We start from the raw sequence: 26,939 nt of genomic DNA on the forward strand, positions 1-26,939 counted from the left end.
TTCAGAGGGCGGGGCCCAGGCAGCTGTAGGCATCATAGTGTGGTGATGGGAGGGGGGGGATGCATATGAGGCCCGAATCAGAGGAACGGAGGGGGTTATAACACGTTAGAAGCAGTTATAATTCTAAAATGAGATAATCCCTTTTAGTGATTAGGCTCAGCTGTAATCCCAAGTGTGGGAACTCTTGTAATATTATTTACCCATCAAGAACATTTACAAAAAAAAAGCATGATACTAACTTGTCACTGCAGCCATCTGTGCAGTTGCATTTCTGTAGGAACATCTCTGCTGAACTGCTAATAAGATATCCATGAGGCAGCCGTGCTTTTCTGTATTTAAAATACTGCGGTGTGGAGACATCAATCGCATTGTACAGAGGGACTGGTACAGGTTCTATACCATGGCTTATGTCGGCTTCGTAAACAACTGGGTTCTTGCAAGCAACTGTCCTTGAAAGCTGAACGTACGTGTTGAAAGAGAAGAAGTCCAATAGTAAAAAGTCACACTGGGTTTCAAAAATGTAATCGCGCACCTCCTTGAAATTCCGCAAACCTCTCCCACAAGGAGCTTTGTAAGAGACATGTGGAGGCTCCAGGACCTCCGTGTCCCAGTGCAATTTTGCGTGTCGTCTTTGAAACTGGCAGAGTATAGGAATTTTCAGTGGATTTTCCCCTTTGAAATGATCAGGGGTTGGAGGTGCCACTCTTGCGATGCACATCCTGCTGCACTTGTGCGGATGAAAGGTCAGCTGATCAGGAAGGCTCGGGGGGCTAAATTCCTCTGCAGGGGATGGACAGGAGGCTGAGGGAGCCAGGCTTTTAATCACAGATGCTCGCCTTGAGAAACAAAAAAAAAGTTCTGCTTAATTATCCTATTATACTGGGAAACAATCGTACTGTAACTCTGGCAACGATGGAACTTGCTGTACTTTGCACAGTGCTCAGTGCACGTGACTGTTGAAAGAGTTAGATTTTCAAGTGGTGGTTATAAATGAACCATTTACAAGTTAGATCACAGTTTGGCGAATGTTACCAAACTCCAGTTGGAACGGCTTCCAACACTTAGTCATCAGGGTGTTCACATGAAGGGCCAAAATTTGCAGTCGAGGCATACCGCAGGAGTACGCCTCCGACCCGAAAAAAAATCCGAAAGTACCTGCTGGCTCCCAGGCTTCGGAATCTTCGGGTCCTAGGCCTCCAGGCGTATGCCTGCGTAAAGCCGCACGGATCCCAGGGAGGCAGCCAGTTCAGAAGCGTCCCTGGGATCACGTGGGCCAGGTCAACCAATTAGAAAGGGGGATTCCTCATAGCTTTATGGAGATTCCATTTACAAACGGAATCCCCAAATAAATAATTAACAATTCTAAGAAAAATAAATATTCCCATGTTCAAAATTAATTAAAAGTCCTTTTTTCACAAAGGGGAGGGACGATACAGAAATTGCAATCAGGGAGGAGGAGTGCGAAATATTAGATGAAATAAGCATAGGTGAAAGAGGAAGTATTAAGGGGTTTGGCATCTTTAAAAGTGGATAAATCCCCAGGCCCAGATGAAATGTATCCCAGACTGTCAAGAGAAGTAAGAGAGAAAATAGCAGAGGCTCTGACCATCATTTTCCAATCCTCTCTGACTATAGGTGTGGTGCCGAAGGACTAGAGAACTGCTAACATGGTACCGTTGTTTAAAAAGGGAGAAAGGGATAGACTGAGTAATTACAGGCCAGTCAGCCTAACCTCGGTGCTGGGAAAATTATTGGAAAAAATTCTGAGGGACAGGATAAATCTTCATTTAGAAAGATTTGTTAAGAGGTCATGTCTGGCTAACCTGATTGAATTTTTTGAGGAGGTAGCAAGGAGGGTCGATGAGGGTAGTGCGTTTGGTGTAGTCTATATGGATTTTAGCAAGGCTTTTGAGAAGGTCCCGCATGGCAGACTGGTCACGAAAGTAAAAGCCCATGGGATCCAAGGCAAAGTGGCAAGTTGGATCCAAAACTGTCTCAGAGGCAGGAAACAAAGGGTAATGGTCGAAGGGTGTTTTTATGACTGGAAGGCTGTTTGCAGTGAGGTTCTGCAGGGCTCAGCACTGGGTCCTTTGCTTTTTGTGGTATATATCAATGATTTGGACTTGAATGTAGGAAGTATGATTAAGAAGTTTGCAGATGATACAAACATTGGCCATGTGGTTGATAATGAAGAAGAAAGCTGTAGACTGCAGGAAGATATCAATGGACTGGTCAGGTGGGCAGAACAGTGGCAACTGAAATTCAATCCAGAGAAGTGTGAGGTAATGCATTTGGGGAGAGCCAACATGGCAAGGGAATACACAATAAATGGTAGGACACTGAGACGTGCAGAGGATCAGAGGGACCTTGGAGTGCATGTCCACAGATCCCTGAAGGTAGCAGGACAAGTAGATAAGGTGGTTAAGAAGGCATACGGGAAACTTGCCTTTGTTAGCCGAGGCATAGAATATAAGAGCAGGGAGGTTATGCTTGAACTGTATAAAACACGAGTTAGGATGCAACTAGAATACTGCATGCAGTTCTGGTCATCACATTGCAGGAAGGATGTGATTGCACTAGAGAGGGTGCAAAGGAGATTTACGAGGATGTTGCCTGGGCTGGGGAATTTTAGCTATGAGGAAAGATTGGATATGTTGGGGTTGTTTTCTTTGGAACAGAGGAGGCTGAGGAGAGACCTAATTGAGGTGTATAAAATTATGAGGGGCCTGGATAGAGCGGATAGGAAGGACCTATTTCCCTTAGCAGAGGCATCGATAACTAGGGGCCATAGATTTAAAGTAATTGGTATGAGGTTTAGAGGAGATTTGAGGAGAGATTTTTTCACCCAGAGGGTGGTGGGGATCTGGAACTCACTGCCTGAAAGGGTGGTAGAGGCAAAAGCCCTCATCACATTTAAAAAGTACTTGGATATGCACTTGAAGTGCTGTAACGTACCAAGTGCTGGAAAGTGTGATTAGGGTGGATAGCTTTTTAATCGGGCGGCATGGACAAGATGGGCCGAATGGCCTCCTTCTGTGCTGTAAATTTCTATGATTCTATGGTTCTTTTAATTAAGCATTTAAAATAAAAATTTAATTTTTTGAAAAATAATTTTAAACATTTTAATCTGGGCCAAAATTTACATGAACTAATTTTTAAAATGTTTTAATTATTTTTTTAAAATTTACGTAACATTTATTTTAACCCTTATGCTGGTAAAAGCAGGCCCTACGTCTGCTTTTACCAGGCGTAAGGGTTTCATGGGCATTTGCTGGGCAGTAGTTGGGCAAATAGCCCAACTCGGTGCCAGCGAAAGTGTTTTTGGGGCGCATGCAGTCGATCTGTTAAGGCGAACCTTGACTGATCGCAAGTTCCGGGTTTTCGCGTATGTGGAAACCCAGAACTTGCGGGGTCATTCTGAGGGCGTATGTCGTCATCGGCCCCGCAAGTTCTGGGCCGAAGTGTTAAAAGGAGACTCCAGATGTCAAAGCGGATAAAATATGCTGCTGTTTAGAATATATGGAAACACAAGAGCATTCTAAAATTCTATCCTTCTGAATTTATAATGAAATATATAAAAATGTCTAAATCTATAATAGAAACTGCCTATGTAAACTTGTCACACTGTAACTGCACCCTCCTGCCAATAGTGGAGCTGTAGTGCCACCACTGGCAGGAGGGTGTAGTTACAGTGCGGCAAGTTCACATCGGTAATTTCCATTATAAACATGGAAAAGTTGACTGGAAGTGCGTGCAGATGTAACATTTTATGATATATCATAGTATAGTATACATAATGTCTACTTAATACAGAATATGTTGTCATTTTCAAAAGAAAGTTTGTAAGTTAATGAAATTAGTTGCAACTACATGCAAACTGAAGCCAACTTCTCTCTTTTTTGAAGCTATGCATCTTTCTGTACAATATCACTCATCTCAACAGGCAGTTTCTTTAATACTGCATCTCAGATGTTAAACTAGCTGCTGTTTTACACCTCTGCTCTTTCAGTTGTAATTTTAGAAGTTAAAATGTTTTGCCCTCATCAACTTCAGAAAGAGAACTGATAAATATTTGAAGGAGGGTTGGTAATCCTTTTGTGTCAATTTTTAGTCATCAAGGTGAAAACTGTTAATGCTGGGAAATGGAAGAAAGATCACAAATAGGTGGTGGAGGCCATTCAACCCATTTGGTATTAGCCATGGCTCGGTGGTAACACTCTTGCCGCCGAGTCAGAAGATTGTGGGTTCAAGTCCCACTCCAGCGACTGCCTTGGCCAATATTTATCCATCAACCAACATCACTAAAAAACATTATCTGATCATTATCACATTGCTGTTTGTGGGATCTTGCTGTGTGAAAATTGGTTGCTGCGTTTCCTACATTTCAAAAGACTTTAATTGGCTGTAAAGCGCTTTGGGAGGTCCTGAAAGGCACTCTATAAATGCAAGTCTTCGTTATTTCTGCCTTTTAACCCATCCTTCCATGCTAACCGACAGTCCCTGTACCACAGCATCCAACTGCCTCTTGAATAACTCCAGAGATTTTGCATCTCCTACCCTATCGGAAAATCATTCTGGATGGTATTCAGTCTGAATGAACAAGTGTTTCCTAACATCAGTCCTGTACTTGCCTTTTACTAGCTTGTACCTAAATCTCCTGTCCAACAGTGATGTTTTAACTTTAAAATGGTACTCCAGATTAAACTATTCTATTGTTTAGTATTTTATACATCTCTCTGCAGTTCGCTCTCATTCATCTCCCATCAACACTGAATATTTTTATAAGCTTTCCTTTTGGGCTATTTATAGTTTTAAAACTTGATTAGCTTTCAATATGGGCCATTTGCCATGGCATTCAATTTTTGTTTAATAGGACACGTGTGGGACTATTGGAATGGTTTGTCATTCATGGACTAGTTTTCAGCCAGTGACCCTATTGCTAACGCTGTAGGTAAGCATCCCTCTCTTAGCCAATAATCAATAGCTACTGAACAGAGCTATCAACTCACCATCTCATTCGTATGTTAAAATATAGTACTGTACCATCTTTACTTATGACATACTCTCTACATCTACCAATCTCATTTTCCCTCTCTTATTCTTATCTTGGCTCCTTCCTGCTAGCATCTTTCTAAAGAGCCTCCTTCTCTATCAGCTTGCATCTCTCTTTCTTGCTCACTCCTCAATTTTCAACTGTGCTTCCCTCTAGTTGTGTATTTTTTTCTCAATCCTCCCTGTTCATTCACCGTAAAACTGTGGTTTCAAACTACGTAACTCTATACTACACTTTTACTACACATTATTCTATGATCAGAGCACTGAGGTGATCCAGACCAACGGTAACATTGATTGTGAAATGGATGATGGTTACTTGATACCAGAGTTAAAAACAAACTTCTTCACTGATAAAGCTCCAGGCTTTTAAATCCCAATTGATTTTTTACTGGCTTTGAGGCACAAACAGAATTGTCAACTTGCGCAACTTCCTGAAATTCCCTCCTCCCCCTGCCAAGTCTGGAAAGATTTGGCTCTGCACATCTTTCAGCTGGAGATGAAGATAAGTCTTGTGTGGCCTGTGATTTGTTCTCCAGTCTCCACCTCTAGTACATCAAAGGGTACGTTACATAAATTAACAAATATATACTGATCACATCTCTCTGTTGTGTGAGAGAGAGATGGCCAGCACATTCCTGATTCCCATTTTGTCTGCAGTCCTTCCTCGCTCTCCTCAGTCATTCTACAATTCATCTGCAAACCCCCCACCCCCGCTGTACTAGGACAGTCGATAATTGAATAGGTCATTTCAATTCTAGTCCCTTACCTACATTGGCAAGGATGCGTTTATCTTTAAACAACTAACATTAAATTAGAAGGAAAAAATTCTAAATGTACCATACAAATAAAAGACTAAGTTAATAAGCATCTCCCCTTGACATTCAATGGCATTACCATCGCTGAATCCCCCACTATCAACATCCTGGGGGTTACCATTGATCAGAAACTGAACTGGACCAGCCACATAAATACTGTGGCTACAAGAGCAGGCCAGAGGCTGGGAATTCTGCGGCGAGTGTCTCACCTCCTGACTCCCCAAAGTCCTTCCACCATCTACAAGGCACAAGTCAGGAGTGTGATGGAATACTCTCCACTTGCCTGGATGAGTGCAGCTCCAACAACACTCAAGAAGCTCAACACCATTCAGGATAAAGCAGCCCACCACCTTCAACATTCACTCCCTCCACCACCGGCGCACTGTGGCTGCAGTGTGTACCATCTACAAGATGCACTGCAGCAACTCGCCAAAGCTCCTTCAACAGCACCTTCCAAACCCGCGACCTCTGCCACTTAGAAGGACAAGGGCAGCAGACGCATGGGAACATCACCACCTACAAGTTCCCCTCCAAGCCACACACCATCCTGACTTGGACCTGTATCGCCGTTCCTTCACTGTCGCTGGGCCAAAATCCTGGAACTCCCTAACAGCATTGTGGGTGTACCTGCACCATATGGACTGCAGCGGTTCAAGAAGGCGGCTCACCACCATCTTCTCGAGGGCAATTAGGGATGGGTACTAAATGCAGGCCGAGCCAGCCAGCGACGCCCACATCCCATCAATGAATTAAAAAAAAGATTTTGCTGAGATTTATCTTTTATTTTGTTAAGAATAAATTCTCCCACTTGATTTGCACTCAGGAAATGCAGCAATCAATTTTTCCCTTCCTGTTTTTAACCTGACTGGGGTGTATCCATCACACTCCATAATCTCAAAAGTATATTAATAAAGAGGAAAAAATTCAGTCATTTTATACTTTTTTTTTCTGACCTGCCACCAGTATTTCACAAGCAACTGCCAATCAGCAAAGTTCCCTCACCATATCATGACTAATCTGTAACTGACCTCATTACATGCCCATTTAGAACAATTAAGACTGTGTGGTCTTAAAAGGACCAGGCTAGCTGAAACACAACTCCATTTTAGCAGAATAATGATTTATGCATTACATGGTATAATGAGTCTCTCGGTAGGAAACTGCATATTATTCAACTCACTGGGAGAGGCAGCTGCTAGTTCATTTAGAGAATATGTAGGAAGAAAATCCATGGAAGTTAAAACGTAAAAAAGATGGCGTAAGATGCTGTAATTGTGGCCATCTTCAAGAAAGGTGACAAGTCCAATTGCGGTAATTACAGAGGAGTTTCCCTGCTGTCTGCTACAGGGAAAGTCATCGCAAGAATCCTTCTCAATCGCCTTCTCCCAGTGGCCGAAGAGCTCCGCCCAGAGTCGCAATGCGGATTCCGCCCACTAAGGGGCACAATGGACATGATCGTCACCGCACGTCAATTACAAGAGAAATGCAGGGAACAGCACCAACCGCTGTACATGGCCTTCTTTGATCTCACAAAGGCCTTCGACACGGTCAACCGTGAGGGATTATGGAGTGTCCTCCTCAAATTCGGCTGCTCTCAAAAGTTTGTCACCATCCTCCGCCTGCTTCACGACGACATGCAAGCCGTGATCCTGACTAACGGTTCCACCACAGACCCAATTCACGTACGAACTGGGGTCAAGCAAGGCTGTGTCATCGCACCAACGCTCTTCTCTTTCTTCCTTGCTGCAATGCTCCATCTCACCCTCAATAAGCTCCCCGCTGGAGTGGAGCTAACTTACAGAGCAAACGGGAAACTGTTCAACCTCCGTCGCCTCCAGTCCAGATCCAAGGTCATCCCATCCTCTGTCGTTGAATTACAGTATGCAGACGACGCTTGCGTCTGCGCTCACTCGGAGGTCGAACTCCAGGCCATTGTCAACACCTTCACCGAAGCGTATGAGAGCATGGGCCTTACACTAAACATCCTTAAGACAAAGGTCCTCTACCAACCTGCCCCCGCCACACAGTACTGCCCCCCGATTATCAAAATCCACGACAAGGCCTTGGACAACGTGGACCACTTTCCATACCGCGGGAGCCTACTGTCAACAAGGGCAGATGTCGACGACGAAGTCCAACACCGCCTTCAGTGTGCCAGTGCAGCCTTCGGTCACCTGAGGAAGAGAGTGTTTGAAGACCAGGACCTCAAACCCGGCACTAAGCTCATGGTCTACAGAGCAGCAGTGATACCCGCCCTGCTGTATGCCTCAGAGACATGGACCATGTACAGCAGGCACCTCAAAGCACTGGAGAGGTACCACCAACGCTGCCTCCGCAAGATCCTGCAAATCCATTGGCAGGATAGGCGCACCAACGTCAGTGTTCTCGCTCAGGCCAACATCCCCAGCATCGAAGCTTTGACCACGCTCAATCAGCTCCAATGGACGGGTCACATTGTCCCCATGACCGAAACGAGACTCCCAAAACAAGCGCTCTACTCGGAGCTCCGACACGGCAAGAGAGCCCCAGGTGGGCAGAGGAGACACTTCAAGGACACCCTCAAAGACTCCTTGAAAAAGTGCAACATCCCCACCGACACCGGGGAATCCCTGGCCCAAGACCGCACAAAGATTGTGAAGGGGCTTGATCGGGTGGATGCGGTGAGGATGTTCCCAATGATGGGTGAAACTAGAACTAGGGGGCATAATCTTAAAATAAGGGGCTGCTCATTCAAAACTGAGATGAGGAGAAACTTCTTCACTCAGAGGGTGGTAGGTTTGTGGAATTTGCTGCCCCAGAAAGCTGTGGAAGCTACATCATTAAATAAATTTAAAACAGAAATAGATAGTTTCCTAGAAGTAAAGGGAATTAAGGGTTACGGGGAGCGGGCAGGAAATTGGACATGAGTCTAGGTTCGGAATGGTCATGGCCCTGTGGGTAGTGGAGTGGGCCCAGGGGCCGTGTAGCCTTGTTCTGCTCCTACTGTGTTCTAATTCTGTTAGATTTCAGGAGATGGTTTTATTCCTGTTCCTGGCTGGGGTGGAGATCGCCTTTACAGAAGGTAAGTACTGTAGAAAATATAGGGACAGAGTGATCTCCTGGAAGAATTTCGATCGCCTAGATGGGTCGGAGAGGAATTTCCCAGATTTTTTTCTCCCAAATTGGCCATTGGGTCTTTATCTGGTTTTTCGCCTCTCCCGGGAGATCACATGGGTTCGGGTGGATGCAGAGTGATAGAAGATTTGAGGTTAGGATCAGATCAGCCATGATCTTATTGAATGGTGGAGCAGGCTCGAGGGGCCGATTGGCCTACTCCTGCTCCTGTTTCTTATGTTCTTATAAGTGGAGGAGAAGCATCCGGGAACGTGCCGAACACCTCGAGTCTCTTCGCCGGGAGCAAGCGGAAGCCAAGCGCAGGCAGCGCACGTCAACCCAAGCACCCCACCCACCTGCCCCTTCAACCACCGTCTGCCCCACCTGTGACAGAGACTGTAGGTCCCGCATTGGACTCATCAGTCACCTGCGAACTCATTTTTAATGTGGAAGCAAGTCATCCTCGGTTCCGAGGGGCTGCCTAAGAAGAAGAAGAAGAATGAGTCTCTCGGTAGGAAACTGCATATTATTCAACTCACTGGAAGAGGCAGCTGCTAGTTCATTTAGAGAAAATGTAGAAAGAAAATCCACAGAAGTTAAAATGTAAAAAAGGTTAAAAATCGGATATACAACATCAAAATATTGGCATTAGACTTTGAGTCAATTCATCCTATGTACTCTGGAGATATGCAGAAAAAAAACAATTCCAAGAAGCAAGATAAGACCAGGATAACAGAATGAAAGGGGGAGAACTACAAGTTTTTCAAATATTGTCCTAATTTCAAACAACAGTATAAATCACACAAACCAGTTTATATCACACAATCCAAACCAAGGTGAGCAGCAGTCACAACGCAATAACTCAAAAAAAGTCCTGACTTTTGAAATAAATACTGCATACTCACAGAAACTGGGAGCTGTTTGATGCTTCCATTTCTTCAGAAATCATGACCTTCTCTGAAATCTTCTCTTCATTGTCATGCTGAAATCTCTCTTCATTTTCTATGTCTATAAAGGCATAATAATTAGGGATACCGAGCCAAAAATCTTAAGATCTGTGTACAGTTTAAAGGAATTTGTGAAACATCTTTTACATCTCACAGTCAAGAGACTTACTGTAATGTTAACATGGGGCTTTTTTGATTGGACTAACTTTGAGGTTTCACATTTATTGTATCATATTTTTGTGTGTCTGTGTATGCATGCACACACAGGTAGAGGTTATTAAGCCTTAGCTCAGTGGCAGCACTCTGAATCAGAGGGTTGTGGGTTCAAATCTCACTCCAGAGACTTCAGAACATAATCTAGACTGACACTTCAGTATAATATTGAGGGAGTGTTGCACTGTTGGAAGTGTTGTCTTTCGGATGAGACGTTAAACAGAGGACCACATCTGCCCTCTCAGGTGGATGTAAAAAATCCCATGGCACTATTTCGATGAAGAGCAGAGGAGTTCTCCCCAGTGTCCTGGCCAATATTTATTCCTCAACCAATATCACTATAAAGACAGATTATTTGGTCATTTGTCTCATTGCTGTTTGTGGAACCTTATTGTGCGCAAATTGGCTGCCGCATTTCCTGCATTACAACAGTGGCTACACTTCAAAAAGTACTTCATTGCCTGTAAAGTGCCTTGGACAGAACTTTGCAGATTGACAGATTGTCCTGGTCTGAAAAGCGTATATAAATGCAAGACTTTCTTTCTTAGACATGCACATATACTATTTGGGATGTACATTTCCCCCATAAAGTTAATTAGCATAAAGAGTAAAACAGCAAAATACTGGAAATCTAAAATGAAGTGCTCTGATAATCACAGTGCCCCCTGCTCTCGCGCAACATGATACTGGGCCTTTACTGCTACCCTCAATCTAACTATAAGAGATGAAAGGACTTTAGTGTTTGGCCTCTACCTGGTGTATCAAATGAGAGTGAGGAGTCCTGGATTCCTGCATTGGTGAGCAAAATCAAAGCCTTCAAATATTCTGTAAAAAAAAAATGTTTCTTCTTGAACAGAATTGTGGAGAAAGATAACCAGAAGAATCTCTTCAATATATTCACTGAACAATAGATATTCATGCATCAACCGCCGATGTGTAACAATTATTCAAGTGAAGCTGCCTCAAGTGATGGACCCATGGAGAAATTGAAGTCCTTGTGTCAAAGAGGAAGCTATTTAAGAAATTATAATGAAGTTTTACAAGAGCAGGAATGACAAAATCTGAAACACAATTGAACTTTAAGGTCCATTTTAATTTGCTACATTACAGAATTTGTAGGAAAAAGTTCTTGAAACAAAGGATTCAATGCTTTTCAAACCAATTTTTCCCCTCAAAACCCCACTGCTACACTACTCACGGCCACGCTTTCAGTTGTGAGACCTGCAGGGACTGGTCCATGAATAGACATTGAAGTTGCTCGGTAATTAGTTATCAGGAAGTGATACAATCTTGCTAACTTTTATACTTCCTAAAAACAAGGGTTTCACACTTGCAACAGCAGCACAGTTCAAGATTCCCGAATAAACTGAAATTATGTTTATCTAGCTAGATGTTTTTGAACAAGAACAATTAGTTGTTCAGTCTGAAATACAGGAAATAAATGCAACAGCATATACTTAAAGAACAAAGTGTGGCACTGGGGCCCCATGTTGAAAACAGAGGAGTGGGGCTTGGCATACAGCACTTCCATGACATTGTGATTGCACCGAACCATGAGACGTTTACAGCACAGAAAAATGTGATTTGGTCCATTGTGTTTGTACCACAGCTAACCTCAGTGCACTGCTCTCTCCCCATAACCCTGCATCTTCCTCTACTTCAAACGTTTATCCATTTTTCCCTTAGAAGACACAAATAATCTCTGCCTCAACTACTCCCCGTGACAAAGCATTCCATGCTCCAACAGTCCTTGCGTAAAGAAATTTCTCCTAACCTCTCTCCTCTGATAGCCTCTCAACACCGACTCTTCAACCAATGGGAATCGCCTCTCCTCATTCACCCTGTCAAATAACTTCATAATTTTAAAAACCTCAATTAAATCTCCTCTTAGCCTCCGCTACTCCAGTGGAAATAGTCAGTCCTCATAACTATAGCTTCTTATCACTGATATCATCCTGGTGAATCGACGCTTGTATATAATGCTATGTAATTGTATATGCATGTGCTCGATAGCTTTAACCCTATTACTTTGTTCTTTAAATGCACATTGCTGGAGGTGAAAAAAGCAATGAGCAGCTCAGAGAAACATGAAATGCAAGACTGCTGAGAATATCTGAAGTACCAATGGCTGTCCAATATATATATATATAGTAAACAAAGGCTAAAAGAAAGGATTCATCCATTAAAAATATTTGAGTTATTAATTAGTTACTTCATATTCATGTTTATTCAGGAAAAAGAGGGAAATTATCTGGTCAGATTTCTGAGAACAGCAGAAGAAGATGTTGTAAACGATATACAAGTAACCAAAGTTATTTAAACATATATTAGACGCCAATAGACAAAGTACCTGGCTCAGGTAACTGCACCCACAATTCTTTAAAAAAATGTCAGAGACTAAAGTTATTAAAGTTGTAAGTGACATTTGGGCAAGTTTGTTAAATTTAGGACCGATGAGGATCGGAAAGTGGACAGTATAATCCAATTATTTAAAAAAGGGTCAAGGGACACACTTGGAAACCATAGAAATAGCTTAATATTTATTGGAGGGGAAGTCTTTGAAATGACTTGAGATACCTAGTCGGTAAACACTTGGAAAAGTAGAACAGTCAGCATGGATTTAGGAAAGAAACTAAGCTGAAGGAGTAAAACATATTACTGACATGGACAGGGGGATGCAGCTCTGATTACAGCAATACGGAACCAGAGGCAAATGATAAGAACCAGTTTCAACAGATTCAGAAAAATTTGAAGAAGTCAGGTTTTTGGGCTGAAACATAGCAGATGCAGATTAATAGGTGATGAAATTTGCTAAGATAAAGTGTATATGCGCTCGGTGGGAACATATTGGACGTATTCTAGGTGATAAAGAAAGCAAACAAAGGATGCAACTTAATCATGTGACCTCAGCAAGACCACATCTGGAGTATCGGTTTTAATCCCACGACTTCATGAGGAATCTTTTTAGTGAGGATCAGTGGACGGCTATAAGATTAAGTTAAGACTTTTGAGTTATAAAAAACAGGCACAGTAGTGTAGTGGTTATATTACTGGACTAGTAATCCAGGGAACACAAGTTCAAATACCACCATGGCAGTCTGAGAATTTGAATTCAGTGTGAAAAATGACCATGAAGCTGTTGAATTGTTTGTAAAAAGCCAAGAGGTTGTGGCAATGGACTGCTAATCCATGGTACTCTGTATTGCATTTAAACTTTGTGTGTTGTTTCTTTCACCCAACTAGTTTGCTAATGTCCTTTAGGGAAGGAAACCAACCAGCCTTACCCGGTCTGGCCTACATGTGACTCCAATCCCACACCAATGTGGTTCTCTCTTAACTGCCTCTGAAGCAGCCTAGCAAGCCACTCAGTTGTATCACACCGGCAGGGGTACAAGAAGGTGGCAGCCCACCACTTTCTCACAGCATCTAGGGATGGACAATAAATGCCAGCGTTGCCCACATCCCAAGAATGATTTTTTTAAATAAATAAATTGCACACCTTGTTCCTTTATCAACTAATATGAGACTTTAGATAAGTATTTTTGCCATTATATGAGGGGTTTGAGAGTTGTAAACACAAGGCTTTCTCCAGTTTACAAACTTTCAGAGCTATTCAGTATACACTTGAGCTAAAGAAAACAAAATAAGCAATACAGACAAATTATCTTTATCAGAAGGATGATCAAGGTATGGTATAAACTGTCAGTGCAGGTGGTGAACAGGAAACCTTAAGGGGTTTCAAAAGGAAACATCTTACTGGATTCCTGGTTATTACATCTTACAAGTTGCATACAAGGCTAGAGACTGCTCTCTGCACTAAATATGCGTAAACGATGTACTTCGTGAGCTTAAACCTGCAAGTCTTTGCTCACGCCGCTATGGGGTCCGCACATTTCCTCTGTCTTTGTTCTGAATGACTTAGCCGAACGTGTGCGAAGCCTGATATACCCAGAGAGCCCAGCACCACCTCCAGTCCTCAAAAAACAATCCTGCTGCATTTTGAAAAGAAAACATTGCAGCCTTATGTTAAAACTATTGAAAAGATCACTGCTTGCTAGCAAATCTTAGGATCAGCTCCGATTATACATATTCCCCAGCTCCTGCAACAAGACAGCAAGTCATGTTGTGACAGATGCTGTATGTTAACAGTGGAAGTTTTAACACTGTAATGCAGAAAAAATGAAATTCAATTGCACCTCCAAGATTGAGGATGTCTTAAAAGCTTGAGTAAATATTCATGATCTCTTAAAAATGTTCACTGTTTTCCCATGAAGGCAATGAGTGATAATGTATACAAATATCACAGTATTTGATTGAGACCTACAGTGCAAAAGGAAAAATCTCGATTTGGCTGTCTCTTCCCCCAAATTTTCTGTAGTCATGTGAAACGACTATACAACCGAGAACGAAAAGCAATAAAATTGATCCAGTTTTGCAGTTTCCCACCTTGCATTATAACCTGTGGGCCATTATTCTGCAAAGCCTTTCACTGATCTGTACCCGAGTATCACTAGATAGCTACCATCTGAAGAATTGTAAAAAGCCAAGAATATTCTTATTTAAGACCTTGATCGCAAGGATAACACAATTCATCAACAGATGTTATGCCGACCAATAGGCCTGCCATATTCTTCCACGAAATCTGAAACAGCCCAGATACGGGGCTCACACCAATGATTTCAGAGTTTTCTCATTTCTGTTTTAAGAAAGGAACCTGCGATTGACATCACATATACTACCCTCGAGTTATCTAGAATGTGACCAGAGTAGAACTGAATTATTTACTGCGAGCCAATAATTCAAAAAACTGACTGTAAACACTGCTGCATTGCTGGTAGATGATCACTCACAGCCCTTCAATAGTTGCATGCCTGGTTCACAGAATGCAAGCACATGCATGAAGGTACAACTTGTGCACTGATCTGCCAGCAATTCAATTACCAGGGGACACTGTTTAGCAGAATCAAAATTATGCTCAACTGAGCACAGCTTCATTAGGTCTGCTACATCATTTGAACATCAAAGAGGTGGCTTCTGAAACAAATAAAAAGTGTTTTGGGATGTCCGGAGGATGTGAAAGGCCCTGCATAAATGCAAGTTCTTTCTTTCTTAGAGGGCAACAACTGCTTTACCATATTAAAGCTGCACATTACTACAGGTGCACTATCCCTTATCCGAAACCCTTGGGACCAGATGTTTTTCGGAATTCGGAATTTTTCGGATTTCAGAATGGTATTCAGAATCAGTATGTAACACCCGAGCAGGGGTCTGGGCAGCACCCGGTAAGCAAACACATTAATATTTCTGCAGCGAACCTTATGAATATTCACACTGAGTGGGATAAATAAAGACTATAAATACTCTAGTTACGCTCCACGAAAAAACTTTCGGTTTTCAGAAGTGCGGATAAGGGATAGTCTACCTGTATTCACAAACCAATGGCAGCTTAACAGAACACTTTGCCTATAGAGATGCAAACGGATTGAAAATTTGAAAAGCATATTTGGGGAAAAATAACTCACTGGGCCAAAAAATTTCTTACCTTGATCATTCGCTGAGCCATCCGTGATTTTCTGTTTCAGGCAGTTCAACACATCATCGAGATGCTCAAAGGCACGCTCCACACTTCCAGTGCTTTGCATTTTGGTCCAAAATGATTTTGCTTTTTCTGAGGAAGGGGTGGGGAAGAAGAGATCATCAATATTGGGCTTCTATGTACCCAGACGTTAAACAACTTCAGTTTTCTTTTAAATCAGGAATTCTTAAAAAGTACATAAATACCAAGGTTGTGGCTGTCCATGCAGGATGAGCCCTTCTTGCTCTGAGCTACTTTGGCAGGATCTTCTTTCAACTAGGAATGAAAAATGGACATGAATGTAATTTAAATAAATGTTAAAACTAACTGAAAGAGTAAATGAAAGTTTAATATTAAAAACAATAGTGATCCAGGGGGCAGATTCTGAACTGCAGCTACAATCATTCTTCAGTTGCAAGTCATAGTTGCACTAAATAGGGAATTTTTTTTTTGCTTGTCAATTTTATTCTTTAACTTTTTGGTTCCAAATAATAATATCTTGCATAACTAGATGGTTCAATTATTGGTAATTAATAAGTTAAAAAAATACCTCAACACAGTTCAGAATTAGGAAATTAAAATCCCTGTGAGAAACCAATCACAAAAAATGCCAATCACTTCGGACAGCTTTTTCATAATCTCACCTCCCAGCTACTGGAAAAGATGAACCTTGTAAAAGACTTGGTCAGAATCCTGTTCATTACAATGCATTTGTACCGCAGCTATGGGTCTGAGATCAGTAGTTACCATCAGGCAGGACCTCTTTCCGATTGACTGAGTCCAACTGTAACAGTCTTGCCCAAGAGAGATGTGCGCTGCCTGGATACAAATGTGGACAGAACACTCTTCCAACAGTAAAAAATGTCAGTAAGGAAAGCGGAGAATCCCTACTCCATAAACACTTCAATAGAGGGTAGATGGGTTTACAAAGTACCCAGGGGAGCCAACAGATCCCCAGAGCATGTTTTAAACCTACTTTGGTACTGCACTGATTTATACTCGAGGCGGTGTCAAACCTAGGTTGAACACGGACAGAGCTATGATTCCCCAGACCACTAATTTTAAATAACCACAACGACGTATATTTATGTAGCGCATTTAACGTATTGGAACGACCCAAGGTGTTTCATAGGAGTGTAATCAGGCAAAAAAATGGACACCGAGCCAAACAAGGAGACATTGCGTCAGGTGACCAAAAGCTTGGTCAAAGAGGTAGGTTTCAAGGAACGTGTTATAGGAGAGAGAGGTAGAGAGCTGGAGAGGTTCATGGAGGAAATTCCAGAGCTTAGGGCCGAGACAGCTATAGGCACATCCGCCAATGGTAGGGCGATGGATATCGGGGATGCAGAAGGCCAGAATTGGCACAGGAAAAAGCATCCTTTCTATCCTAAAAACATTATATGCAAACTGTTACCAAGACCGCTCAGGCACTTTTAAATGCATCGGACAGAATTACACAGCAGCCTGTTCAGATTCAAACTGTTTCAGATTGAAACTGCATCCTGGTGGAGTTTCACACACTTCGTTTTTATGCACTTAGCCATCAGAACGTGAACCCAACAACCAAGTTACATTGCCATTTTCATGTCAATGTGCACACAAAACCATTTTGCTTACAAGTGGAAGTATAGCAGCAGCCTAAAAATAGCCAATACCCCCACCCTTCTCTATAGATTCACAGAGCATTTTCAGTTAAACCAAGGGAAAGGATGCAATATCAGCTATAACTTTTAAGAAGTTCTTTCTCTACACCTCCAATCAAGGGGCTGATTCCGAAAGTCATTCAAATATTGCACGATATTCTGTTTCCGCTGGGCTACAAGGTCCGATGCCTGTGTTTCTTCTGTTTGATCACAGGCAAAGGCGCTCTCAAGTTTGGCCTTGTTTTAAAGTAGGAATAAGGCTGCCCATTTTGGTGAAGAGTTCTCAGCGCTACCATTGACAAGTTAGGACTGTGATGTCGTTGCTCTAGCAACTATTGCATCTCTGAGTTGCTTGTCTTTGGTCCAGATGCTATTGCCTGGTGCTTGTATTGTTTCTAGATTGTGTGGGAGATCTGGTCTTAATACTAAATTTTATGTTTCAATTCTTCTGTGTTTGTCTTTCATAATTTATTAATCTGGCTACTTGGGATCTTATTGGAGTGCGGTGTGGGTAGACTGGCAATGCTGTTCAGTTTCCTATCCTTAGGACTGTATTAATTTATAGTGATGTAGCTCTGGATACCAGAAAATTAACTAGGGGGTCACCTGCCTTGCACAACAGATTTTGGCATCTCGCATTGCTTGTAATATGAATAATTCCACAGCCATTTGCAAACCCAACATCGCAGGTTAATGGAAATGAGGTCCATTATCCAGTAAGACTTGTTTAGTAATGCACTGTTGAACAAAGATAGACCTCAATCACATCAGATGTAGCCTTACGTCAAGCTTTGCGATTTCCACACATCTCAGAAAATAGTCCCAAGTAATTAAAATCTCTCTGTTTGAACGCATCTGTTGCTACTTGCTGCCATGGTCGATCTGGCATCGCTGAGGTATCATGGGTTTTATATGCTTTTGGTGAAAAGGAAACACAGTTCCTGACAAGGTAACCTAACTCTGTCAGCTGCGGCTCAATTGGTAACACACTCGCCTCTGAGTCAGAAGGTTGTGTGAGCACATAAATCTAGGCTGACACTCCAATGCAGTACTGAGTGAGTGCTGCACTATCAGAGTGTGCTGTCTTTCAGATGAGACATTAAACCGAGGCCCCATTTACTCTCTCAGGTGTGTAATGATCAATAACATGTCATTCTATAGTGGACACTAGGTGGAGCCATAGAGCTGTGTAGAGCTGTATACAGCTGTATGTATATTAAGACTACATTACCCACGAGGCAATAGGCTACCCACAAGGCAACAGTCAAGATGGAAGCCTCTACAGATACTGTACCTAGTCCACATGTGTTCAATAAAAGTGTCGAGCAAAAGCTAGCTGTGTTCATAATAAGAATGTCTATTTATTAATGAACATAAGATGGTACTAGGATGGTGAAGATCTGCTGAAAATTGTGAAAAGCGACATGGAGAATTTGAAGCCACCAGAGCGTTTGAAACTCACAGGAAAAATCGACAACAATTGGCAGACTTTTAAACAACAATTCGAACTCTACATTGCAGCCATCGGATTCGGTACGAAGCCAGACGCAAGGAAGATAGCGTTGCTGCTTACGGTTGCAAGCCCACAGGCGATAGAGGTATTTAATACATTTGTATTTAATCCAGGAGAACAGAGAAAAATTAGAATATGTGCTAAAAAAATTTGATGCACATTGCTCTCCCAAAAAGAATGAGACCTATGAAAGATACATGCTCTGTTCAAGGACACAGCAACAAAATGAGACTTTTGATAGCTTTATAACTGATCTGAAACTGAAAGCACAGACATGTAATTTCTCTGAGCTCAAAGCATCCATGATTCGTGACCAGATTGTGTTTGGTATTCATGATAAAAAAGTCAGGGAACGTCTGTTGAGAGAAACCGAACTAAATTTGGAAAATGCAGTGAAAATATGCCAAGCCAGCGAGCTAGCTCGAAAGCACGCGAAGACTTTCACTGAAATCAATAATGATGCGATTGTAATGAGTAATAATGCTGCTGTCGGTGCTGTGTCCTACAAGGGGAAGAAACGTGGGCAGAACAGAAATGAAAAGCAATCGGAGGATGAAATTTTTAATTGTAAACGCTGTGGTTACAAACACCAGTTAAGACAATGCCCAGCGTTTGGAAAAATGTGCACAAAGTGTAATGGAAAGAATCACTTTGCCAAACAATGCTTTTCAAAAGTAAAAACAACGAAAGGGCAACAAGTTAATGTGATTGAGGACACTGATTTAAGTGAGACATTTTTTGTAGGAATGGTGTCATGTGACGATATCAAAAAAGATACAGAAAATGTGCAGCCCTCAGAAATAGACAATGCTGAACATAAAGTTAATGCAGTAAAAGAGGACAAATGGATGATCCCACTGCAGATAAATGGAGCATTAGTTACATTGAAACTGGACACTGGGGCAAAAGCAAACTTAATCAGTATGAGTGACATTAACAATATGAAAGAAAAGCCCAAAATACAGAAAAAGTCAGTACTACTGAAGGACTATAATGGACAGAAAATAGATAGCTTAGGTGTATGCAGACTTAAAGTGACAGTCAAAGACAAAGTGCATCATCTCATGTTTTCTGTTGTGGCTGAAAGACTTGATTCGATACTAGGTGACAAAGCTTGTGAAGACTTAGAACTGGTCAAGGGAGTCTACCGTATAAACTGTGCCATAAGCAGACCAGATGACTCAGGTGATGAAGCAGAGAGCCCATCAAGGATGAAAAGGCCAAAGGGTATCCATGTCTTCAAAAAGCCTAGTTTCTCCAAGAAGAAAGAAAAAGACTTCAAGGTCAAAGAGAGGCCAAAGGAAGAAAAGCACAAAGAGGAAAAACACAAGGAGAAAAAGTCCAAAGATATAACCGCAGCAGATGTTGTTAAGCAGTGGAAAGAGAAAAAGAAAAAGAAGAAGCCTGCACCAGAGCAGGAAGCAGTTCCGGTGGATACTCCTTCTTCCCTCAGGCCAATCTTTGGTGTTCCATTAGCCAAGGCTGCTGAGAGGACTATGCTGTATGATGGGATCCAGCTGCCAGCAGTTTTTCGAGAGTGCATTGACTACATTGAGTTATGGCATGAAGAGTGAAGGAAACACTGAAACCTTCTCCAAGCAAAGATCGCAAGGAGACCTCGATCTATACAAGAGCAGATTGATGACAATGCCGCAACTGCATCTTGTCATTCACCGCCAGAACAATCTCATGAAGACACATCAGACTTACCCGTGTTGAGAAGATCCACACGTGAAGTAAAAGAGCCTGATAGACTTAATCTTTGAGTACAATGTAAAGCTTTGAAAATGTGTTGACTGTTTTGAAAATGTTTATGTTTATAGAGCACTAACAAAAGTGTTACTGATATTATCTTTATTGTTTTCTTGAAAGTTGATTGATATTGATTTTGTTAAACCTCAAAGAAAGGGGGATGTAATGATCAATAACGTCATTCTATAGTGGACACTAGGTGGAGCCGTATACAGCTGTATGTATATTAAGACTACATTACCCATGAGGCAATAGGCTACCCACAAGGCAACAGTCAAGATGGAAGCCTCTACAGATACTGTACCTAGTCCACATGTGTTCAATAAAAGTGTCTAGCAAAAGCTAGCTGTGTTCATAATAAGAATGTCTATTTATTAATGAACATAAGAAGGTGGACGTAAAAGATCCCATGGCACTATTTCAAAGAAAAGCAGGGGAGTTATTCCCGGTGTCCTGGCTAATATTTATCCCTCAACCAACATAATAAAAACAGATTATCTGGTCATTATCACATTGCTGTTTGTGGGAGCTTGCTATGCGCAAATTGGCTGCTGTGTTTCCCACATTACAACAGTGACTCCACTTCAAAAAGTACTTCATTGGCTGCAAAGCGCTTCGAGATGTCCGGTGGTCATGAAAGGCACTATATAAATGCAAGTCTTTCTTTCTTTGTGATGAGATTTGGCATTGGCTTTCTTCTGACAGTTCCTGATGATCTTCGTGCAGTTTATCAAAGATCTCAAATCTCAAGGAACACAGAGTCATGGATCTTTGTCCTTTAAGAAGCAATCTTTGATACACCGTTAGTTCCCCTGATATTTCCTCACTGGCTCTCTAGCCGTACTTTTGCAATATTAATCTATGGTTATTTTGCACGCTTCATGTTTCTACAGGTAGTTAATTATTTCCTTGAAGACATTGCTCTGTAGCTGGCAAACTCTGAATCACAACATATTGATTCACCATATTGGTCACTTTCTAAAATGCGTTTTCATTTGATTTCAGTTTCTTTTTTAGTTGGATTAGAGGAAACACATTTGCAATAATCAATTTGCCCAGTATGGGCAAGATGGAATATTTATATCTCATCAATCTCAACTGTTTGATTCAAAGAATTTCTCCCAAGAATCCAACAATGACATCAAAAGTCTACGATAAATTTTAATATGGAAAGCTCTACCCACAAGGTAGTCAGAAAATTGCTCATGTCCTGATTGCCATCACCATTCTATGTATAGTTTGATAAATTGTAGCTCTACTTAACACCAAACACACAGCAATTTTTTTCTCACAGGTCAAAATATTCACAAAGCCAAATCTAGACATTTTTCACCAAGGTAAATACACAGTATATTCAGAAATCTGCTACCTTATTCAATTTCTTGCTCCCTCCTCTGCTGTAGAATCAGAGAATCTTAAAGCACACAAGGAGACCATTTGGCCCATCGTGCCTACGCGGTTCTTCGAAAGAGCTATCGAATTAGTCTCGCTCCCCTGTTCTTTCCCCATAGACATGCAATATTTTTCCTTTGCCAAGTATAAATCCAATTCCTTTTTGAAAGTTACGATTGAATCTGCTTCCACCGCCCTTTCAGGCAGTGCATGCCAGATCAAGACAACTCACTGTGTAAATACTCACTGTAAAAGCATCCATCCCTGCCTCTTTTTCATTTACATTCTTTTTCCCTTTATGTTGGACAGAAGAACAGCTCACTGGCATCTTTGGACAAGTGTCAGTTCTGACACGATGTAGAGAATCCTATTCTCTAGCTAAACAGACCATTCCAGAGAAGTCCCCAACAAATTAATATCTAACCCAATACCTGCACTACAGAATACACACACTTCTATCTTCTGAATTTGCAGGGAGAGGGGAGGTCATCGTTAATCATAGAATAGTACAGCACAGAAGTAACTGTAATCCCTCATCCCTGGAACCATTCTAGTAAATCTCTTCTGTACCCTCTCCAAAGCCTTCACGTCCTTCCTAAAGTGTGGCGGCCAGAATTAGACACAATATTCCAGCTGGTATCATAAAGTGACAGCTAATACTACAAGTCCAACCACAAGTAGCTACAGCCCAACACCTCAAAAGGACCCAAGCTACAACAACCTGATTCTCTATTTCCCTCAGAAGTGCAGAAACTCAGACTATAGGTTTTCAAAGCGAGTTTCCCAGACTGTGGAGGTTTCACCAGGGTGTTTCAGCCAGCAGGCATTAGGTGGCTGATTATTCTCTATTTGTTGACTCACTAACACATTATTTCTGTTACTGCACACCAATAAACTAGGGTTTCTGTAATATTAGTATCAGTTTCCTTTGGGTAGCTGTGATTATTTATGTATGAAATAGCATCAGTTTGATGTGAAAAGTGGGTGTTCTGTATCAGTGTGGTAAACCACTGCTAACTCTGTACATGTCTGTGTGGTAAACCACTGTTAACTCTGTACAGGTCCGGGCATGTCTCCGCCCCTGGCTCCACCCCTAAGCCCGGGTATAAAGGTGACTCACCACCCTTCCCCCGGGAGCTCTTAGGATGGATCCACTAGCAGAAGCATGCTCCAGTTCTTAGTCAATAAAAGCCTACTTCGTATAATTTCAACTCGTAGTCTTTGGTGTTGTTGATAGTGCATCAATTTTATTGACTAAATTTTCGACATGGAGCAAATCTTGAAGCCGGAACGTTTAGACCTGGATCCTCAAGCAGCAGATGCAGCCAATAACTTTGAACACTGGCTGAGCTGTTTCGAAGCCTTCCTGGAGGCCTCCAGCACTACCGTCACTACAGATGACGCGAAACGGCTTGTCTTGAACTCACGGGTGAGCCACCGAGTCTACTCGATCATCCGAGACGCCACAACTTACGCGGCCGCCATCGCGACGCTAAAGGAACAATACGTGAGGCCTGTTAACGAGGTCTACGCCAGACACCTCCTGGCTACCCGAAAACAGCGCCCCGGGGAATCGGGCGCTGAATATTTACTGGCACTGAGAGTCCTCGGCCGGGCCTGTAATTGCAAAGCGTGACGGCCAAGGAATGCACGGAAGACCTGATCCGAGACGCCTACGTAGCCGGCATCAGCTCCAACTATACTCGGCAGAGGCTGCTGGAACAGAGGGGGCTCGACCTGCAGAAGACGGTGGCCCTCGCTAACTCGTTAGACGTGGCCCTCCAGAACATGGACGCCTACCCCCCTGACCGGATGGCCACGTGGATGTCACGGGAGCAGCCATCTTGGGACCCGGTAAGGCCACAAGCCGCCAGCAGCCCAACTACAGCTGCAATGACCAGAGGCCAGAAATGCTACTTCTGCGGCCAGGCCAAGCACCCCAGACAGCAATGCCCAGCAAAGGACGCGACCTGCTCCAAATGCGGCAAGGCCACTACGCGAGAGTGTGCAGGGCAAAATCAACCCCCAATTCCAGCAGCGCCGCGTGTGAACCGTGCAGGCCGCCATTTTGGACCCCACCAACCACGTGTGAGCCGTGCGGGCCGCCATTTTGGGCACCACCAGCCGCGGGGGAGCCGCCATCTTGGACACCATTTCGAGACCAGGCCCCCGGCGCGGGCGAATACTACAGCGACCCACCGACCTCGACGATGGCCTCCATCACCCTGGACCAATCTAGGCCCCATCAACTAGCCAGGTCCATGATGAACGTAAAGGTAAATGGCCATGCCACAAATTGCCTTTTCGACTGCGGAAGCACAGAGAGCTTCATCCACCCCGACACGGTGCGACGCTACTCCCTATCGGTTATGCCCACACGCCACCAGGTCTTTATGGCCTCAAAGTCCCATACAGCGGACGTCGGCGGCTACTGTGTAGCGACTCTGACAGTGAACGGCGTGGAGTACAGAGATTTTAAATTCCTCGTCCTGCCACAGCTCTGCGCTCCCGTACTGCTAGGATTAGACTTCCAGTGCCATCTGGAGAGCGTCACGATGGCATATGGCGGGCCCCTGCCCCTGCTTACAGTCTGCAGCCAGCAGAATTTAAACACGGCGCCGCACAAAGTATGCAGCCTGTCCACCCTGAAGGTCAAACCCCCCCCCGTTGTTCGCTAACCTCGCCAAAGACTGCAAGCCAATTGCTACTAAAAGCAGGCGGTACAGTGCCGGGGATAGGAGCTTTATTAAATCAGAAGTAGAAAGACTCCTGAGGGAAGGGATTATCGAGGGCAGCACCAGCCCATGGCGAGCCCAAGTGGTAGTAGTGAAGACCGGCGAAAAACAGCGCCTGGTTATTGATTACAGCCAGACGATCAATCGATACACGCAATTAGATGCATACCCACTTCCCCGCATATCTGACACGGTCAACCAGATAGCACAATACCGGGTATTCTCGACGATTGATCTGAAGTCGGCATACCACCAGCTCCCCATCAGGCCTGAGGACCGCCAGTACACGGCCTTCGAGGCTGACGGTCGCCTCTACCACTTCCTCCGAGTCCCCTTCGGCGTCACCAACGGGGTCTCGGTCTTCCAAAGGGAGATAGACCGGATGGTTGACCAGAACGCGCTGCAGGCCACCTTCCCCTATCTAGACAACGTCACCATCTGCGGCCATGACCGGCATGACCACGACGCCAACCTAGAAAAATTCCTCCGTACGGCCCAATGGCTGAATCTGACATACAACAGAGAAAAATGTATGTTCCGCACCACGCGCCTCGCTATTCTTGGCTGTGTGGTGGAAAACGGAGTCATCGGCCCTGACCCCGACCGAATGCGGCCCCTCCTGGAACTACCCCTCCCCCACTGCCTAAAAGCCCTGAAGAGATGCCTAGGGTTCTTCTCTTACTATGCCCAGTGGGTGCCCAACTATGCGGACAAAGCCCGGCCCCTCATCAAGTCAACCTCCTTCCCCCTGACGGCAGAGGCCCGCGCGGCCTTCACCCTCATAAAAGAGGACATTGCGAAGGCCACAATGCACGCAGTGGATGAGTCCATCCCTTTCCAAGTGGAGAGCGATGCATCCGACTTCGCCCTAGCCGCAACCCTTAACCAGGCGGGGAGACCCGTGGCCTTCTTTTCACGGACCCTCCAGGGCCCCGAAATTCGACACTCCTCAGTCGAGAAGGAGGCCCAGGCAATAGTGGAGGCTGTACGGCACTGGAGGAATTACCTGGCCGGTAAACGTTTCACCCTGCTCACTGACCAACGGTCAGTAGCATTTATGTTTAACAACAGACAAAGGGGGAAAATCAAAAATGATAAGATATTGCGGTGGAGGATCGAGTTATCCACCTACAACTACGATATCTTATACCGGCCCGGGAAACTTAATGAGCCCCCAGACGCCCTATCCCGTGGGACATGTGCCAACGCACAAGTCGATAGGCTACGGACCCTCCACAATGATCTCTGCCACCCGGGGGTCACCAGGTTCTTCCATTTTATTAAAGCTCGCAACCTGCCTTACTCCATCGAGGAGGTCAGGACCATGACCAGGAACTGCCAGGTCTGCGCCGAATGCAAACCGCATTTTTATAGGCCAGACAGGGCACACCTGATTAAAGCCACCCGCCCCTTCGAACGTCTCAGCGTCGATTTCAAGGGGCCCCTTCCCTCCTCTGACCGCAACACGTACTTCCTCAATATTATTGACGAGTACTCCAGTGTCCCCTTCGCCATCCCCTGCCCGGACATGACCAGCGCCACAGTCATCAGGTGCCTCAACGACCTGTTCGCCATATTTGGCTTCCCCAATTACATCCACAGCGACAGGGGCTCGTCGTTCATGAGCGACGAGCTGCGCCAGTACCTGCTCGAGAAGGGCATAGCCACGAGCAGGACTACCAGTTACAACCCCCAGGGTAACGGACAGGTAGAGAGGGAGAACGCAACGGTGTGGAAGACCGCCATGCTCGCCCTAAAATCCAAGGGCCTCCCAATCTCCCGCTGGCAAGATGCGCTCCACTCCATACGATCACTGCTCTGTACTGCCACAAACGCCACCCCTCACGAGAAGATGTTCGTCTTCCCCAGGAAATCCACCTCGGGGACATCACTACCGCCATGGCTGACGTCTCCGGGACCCGTCCTGCTCAGGAAACACGTGAGGAGCCATAAGACGGACCCCCTGGTCGAAAAGGTTCACCTCCTCCACGCCAACCCACAGTACGCCTACGTGGCGTATCCTGACGGGGCGGGAGGACACAGTCTCAATTCGAGACCTCGCACCCTCAGGTACCACCCGAAACACCATCGATCACCATCCACTACCTCCACCCACCACCACTACCCGCGACGCACCACCGGGGTGTCTACCACGAACTGACGACATGCCGGTGCCATCCCTATCCCGAGAGGACGACACGCCAGT

General features: G+C 44.0%; 1 protein-coding gene across 9 annotated transcripts in view; it reads right to left on the reverse strand.

Annotated features, from left to right (window-relative positions):
• LOC147107410 (histone-lysine N-methyltransferase SETDB2-like) overlaps window positions 1-26,939 on the reverse strand; it is a 120,479-nt gene that overhangs the window by 30,510 nt on the left and 63,030 nt on the right. For 8 of the 9 annotated variants that reach the window (XM_086006433.1, XM_086006432.1, XM_086006434.1 and 5 more), the window contains 5 exons: window positions 15,905-15,974; window positions 15,666-15,791; window positions 10,877-10,948; window positions 9,869-9,971; window positions 240-836 (listed from right to left, as the gene is read on the reverse strand). In XM_086006433.1, the coding sequence (XP_085862559.1) occupies window positions 240-836; window positions 9,869-9,971; window positions 10,877-10,948; window positions 15,666-15,791; window positions 15,905-15,974 (968 nt within the window). The remainder of the gene's footprint in view (window positions 1-239; window positions 837-9,868; window positions 9,972-10,876; window positions 10,949-15,665; window positions 15,792-15,904; window positions 15,975-26,939) is intronic. The other variant, XM_086006431.1, reaches the window with a different exon arrangement.

Source organism: Somniosus microcephalus, chromosome 14 (assembly GCF_052327205.1).
Source record: "Somniosus microcephalus isolate GS21.2 chromosome 14, FLI_Smic_1.0, whole genome shotgun sequence".
In the NCBI taxonomy this organism is placed as follows: domain Eukaryota; kingdom Metazoa; phylum Chordata; class Chondrichthyes; order Squaliformes; family Somniosidae; genus Somniosus; species Somniosus microcephalus.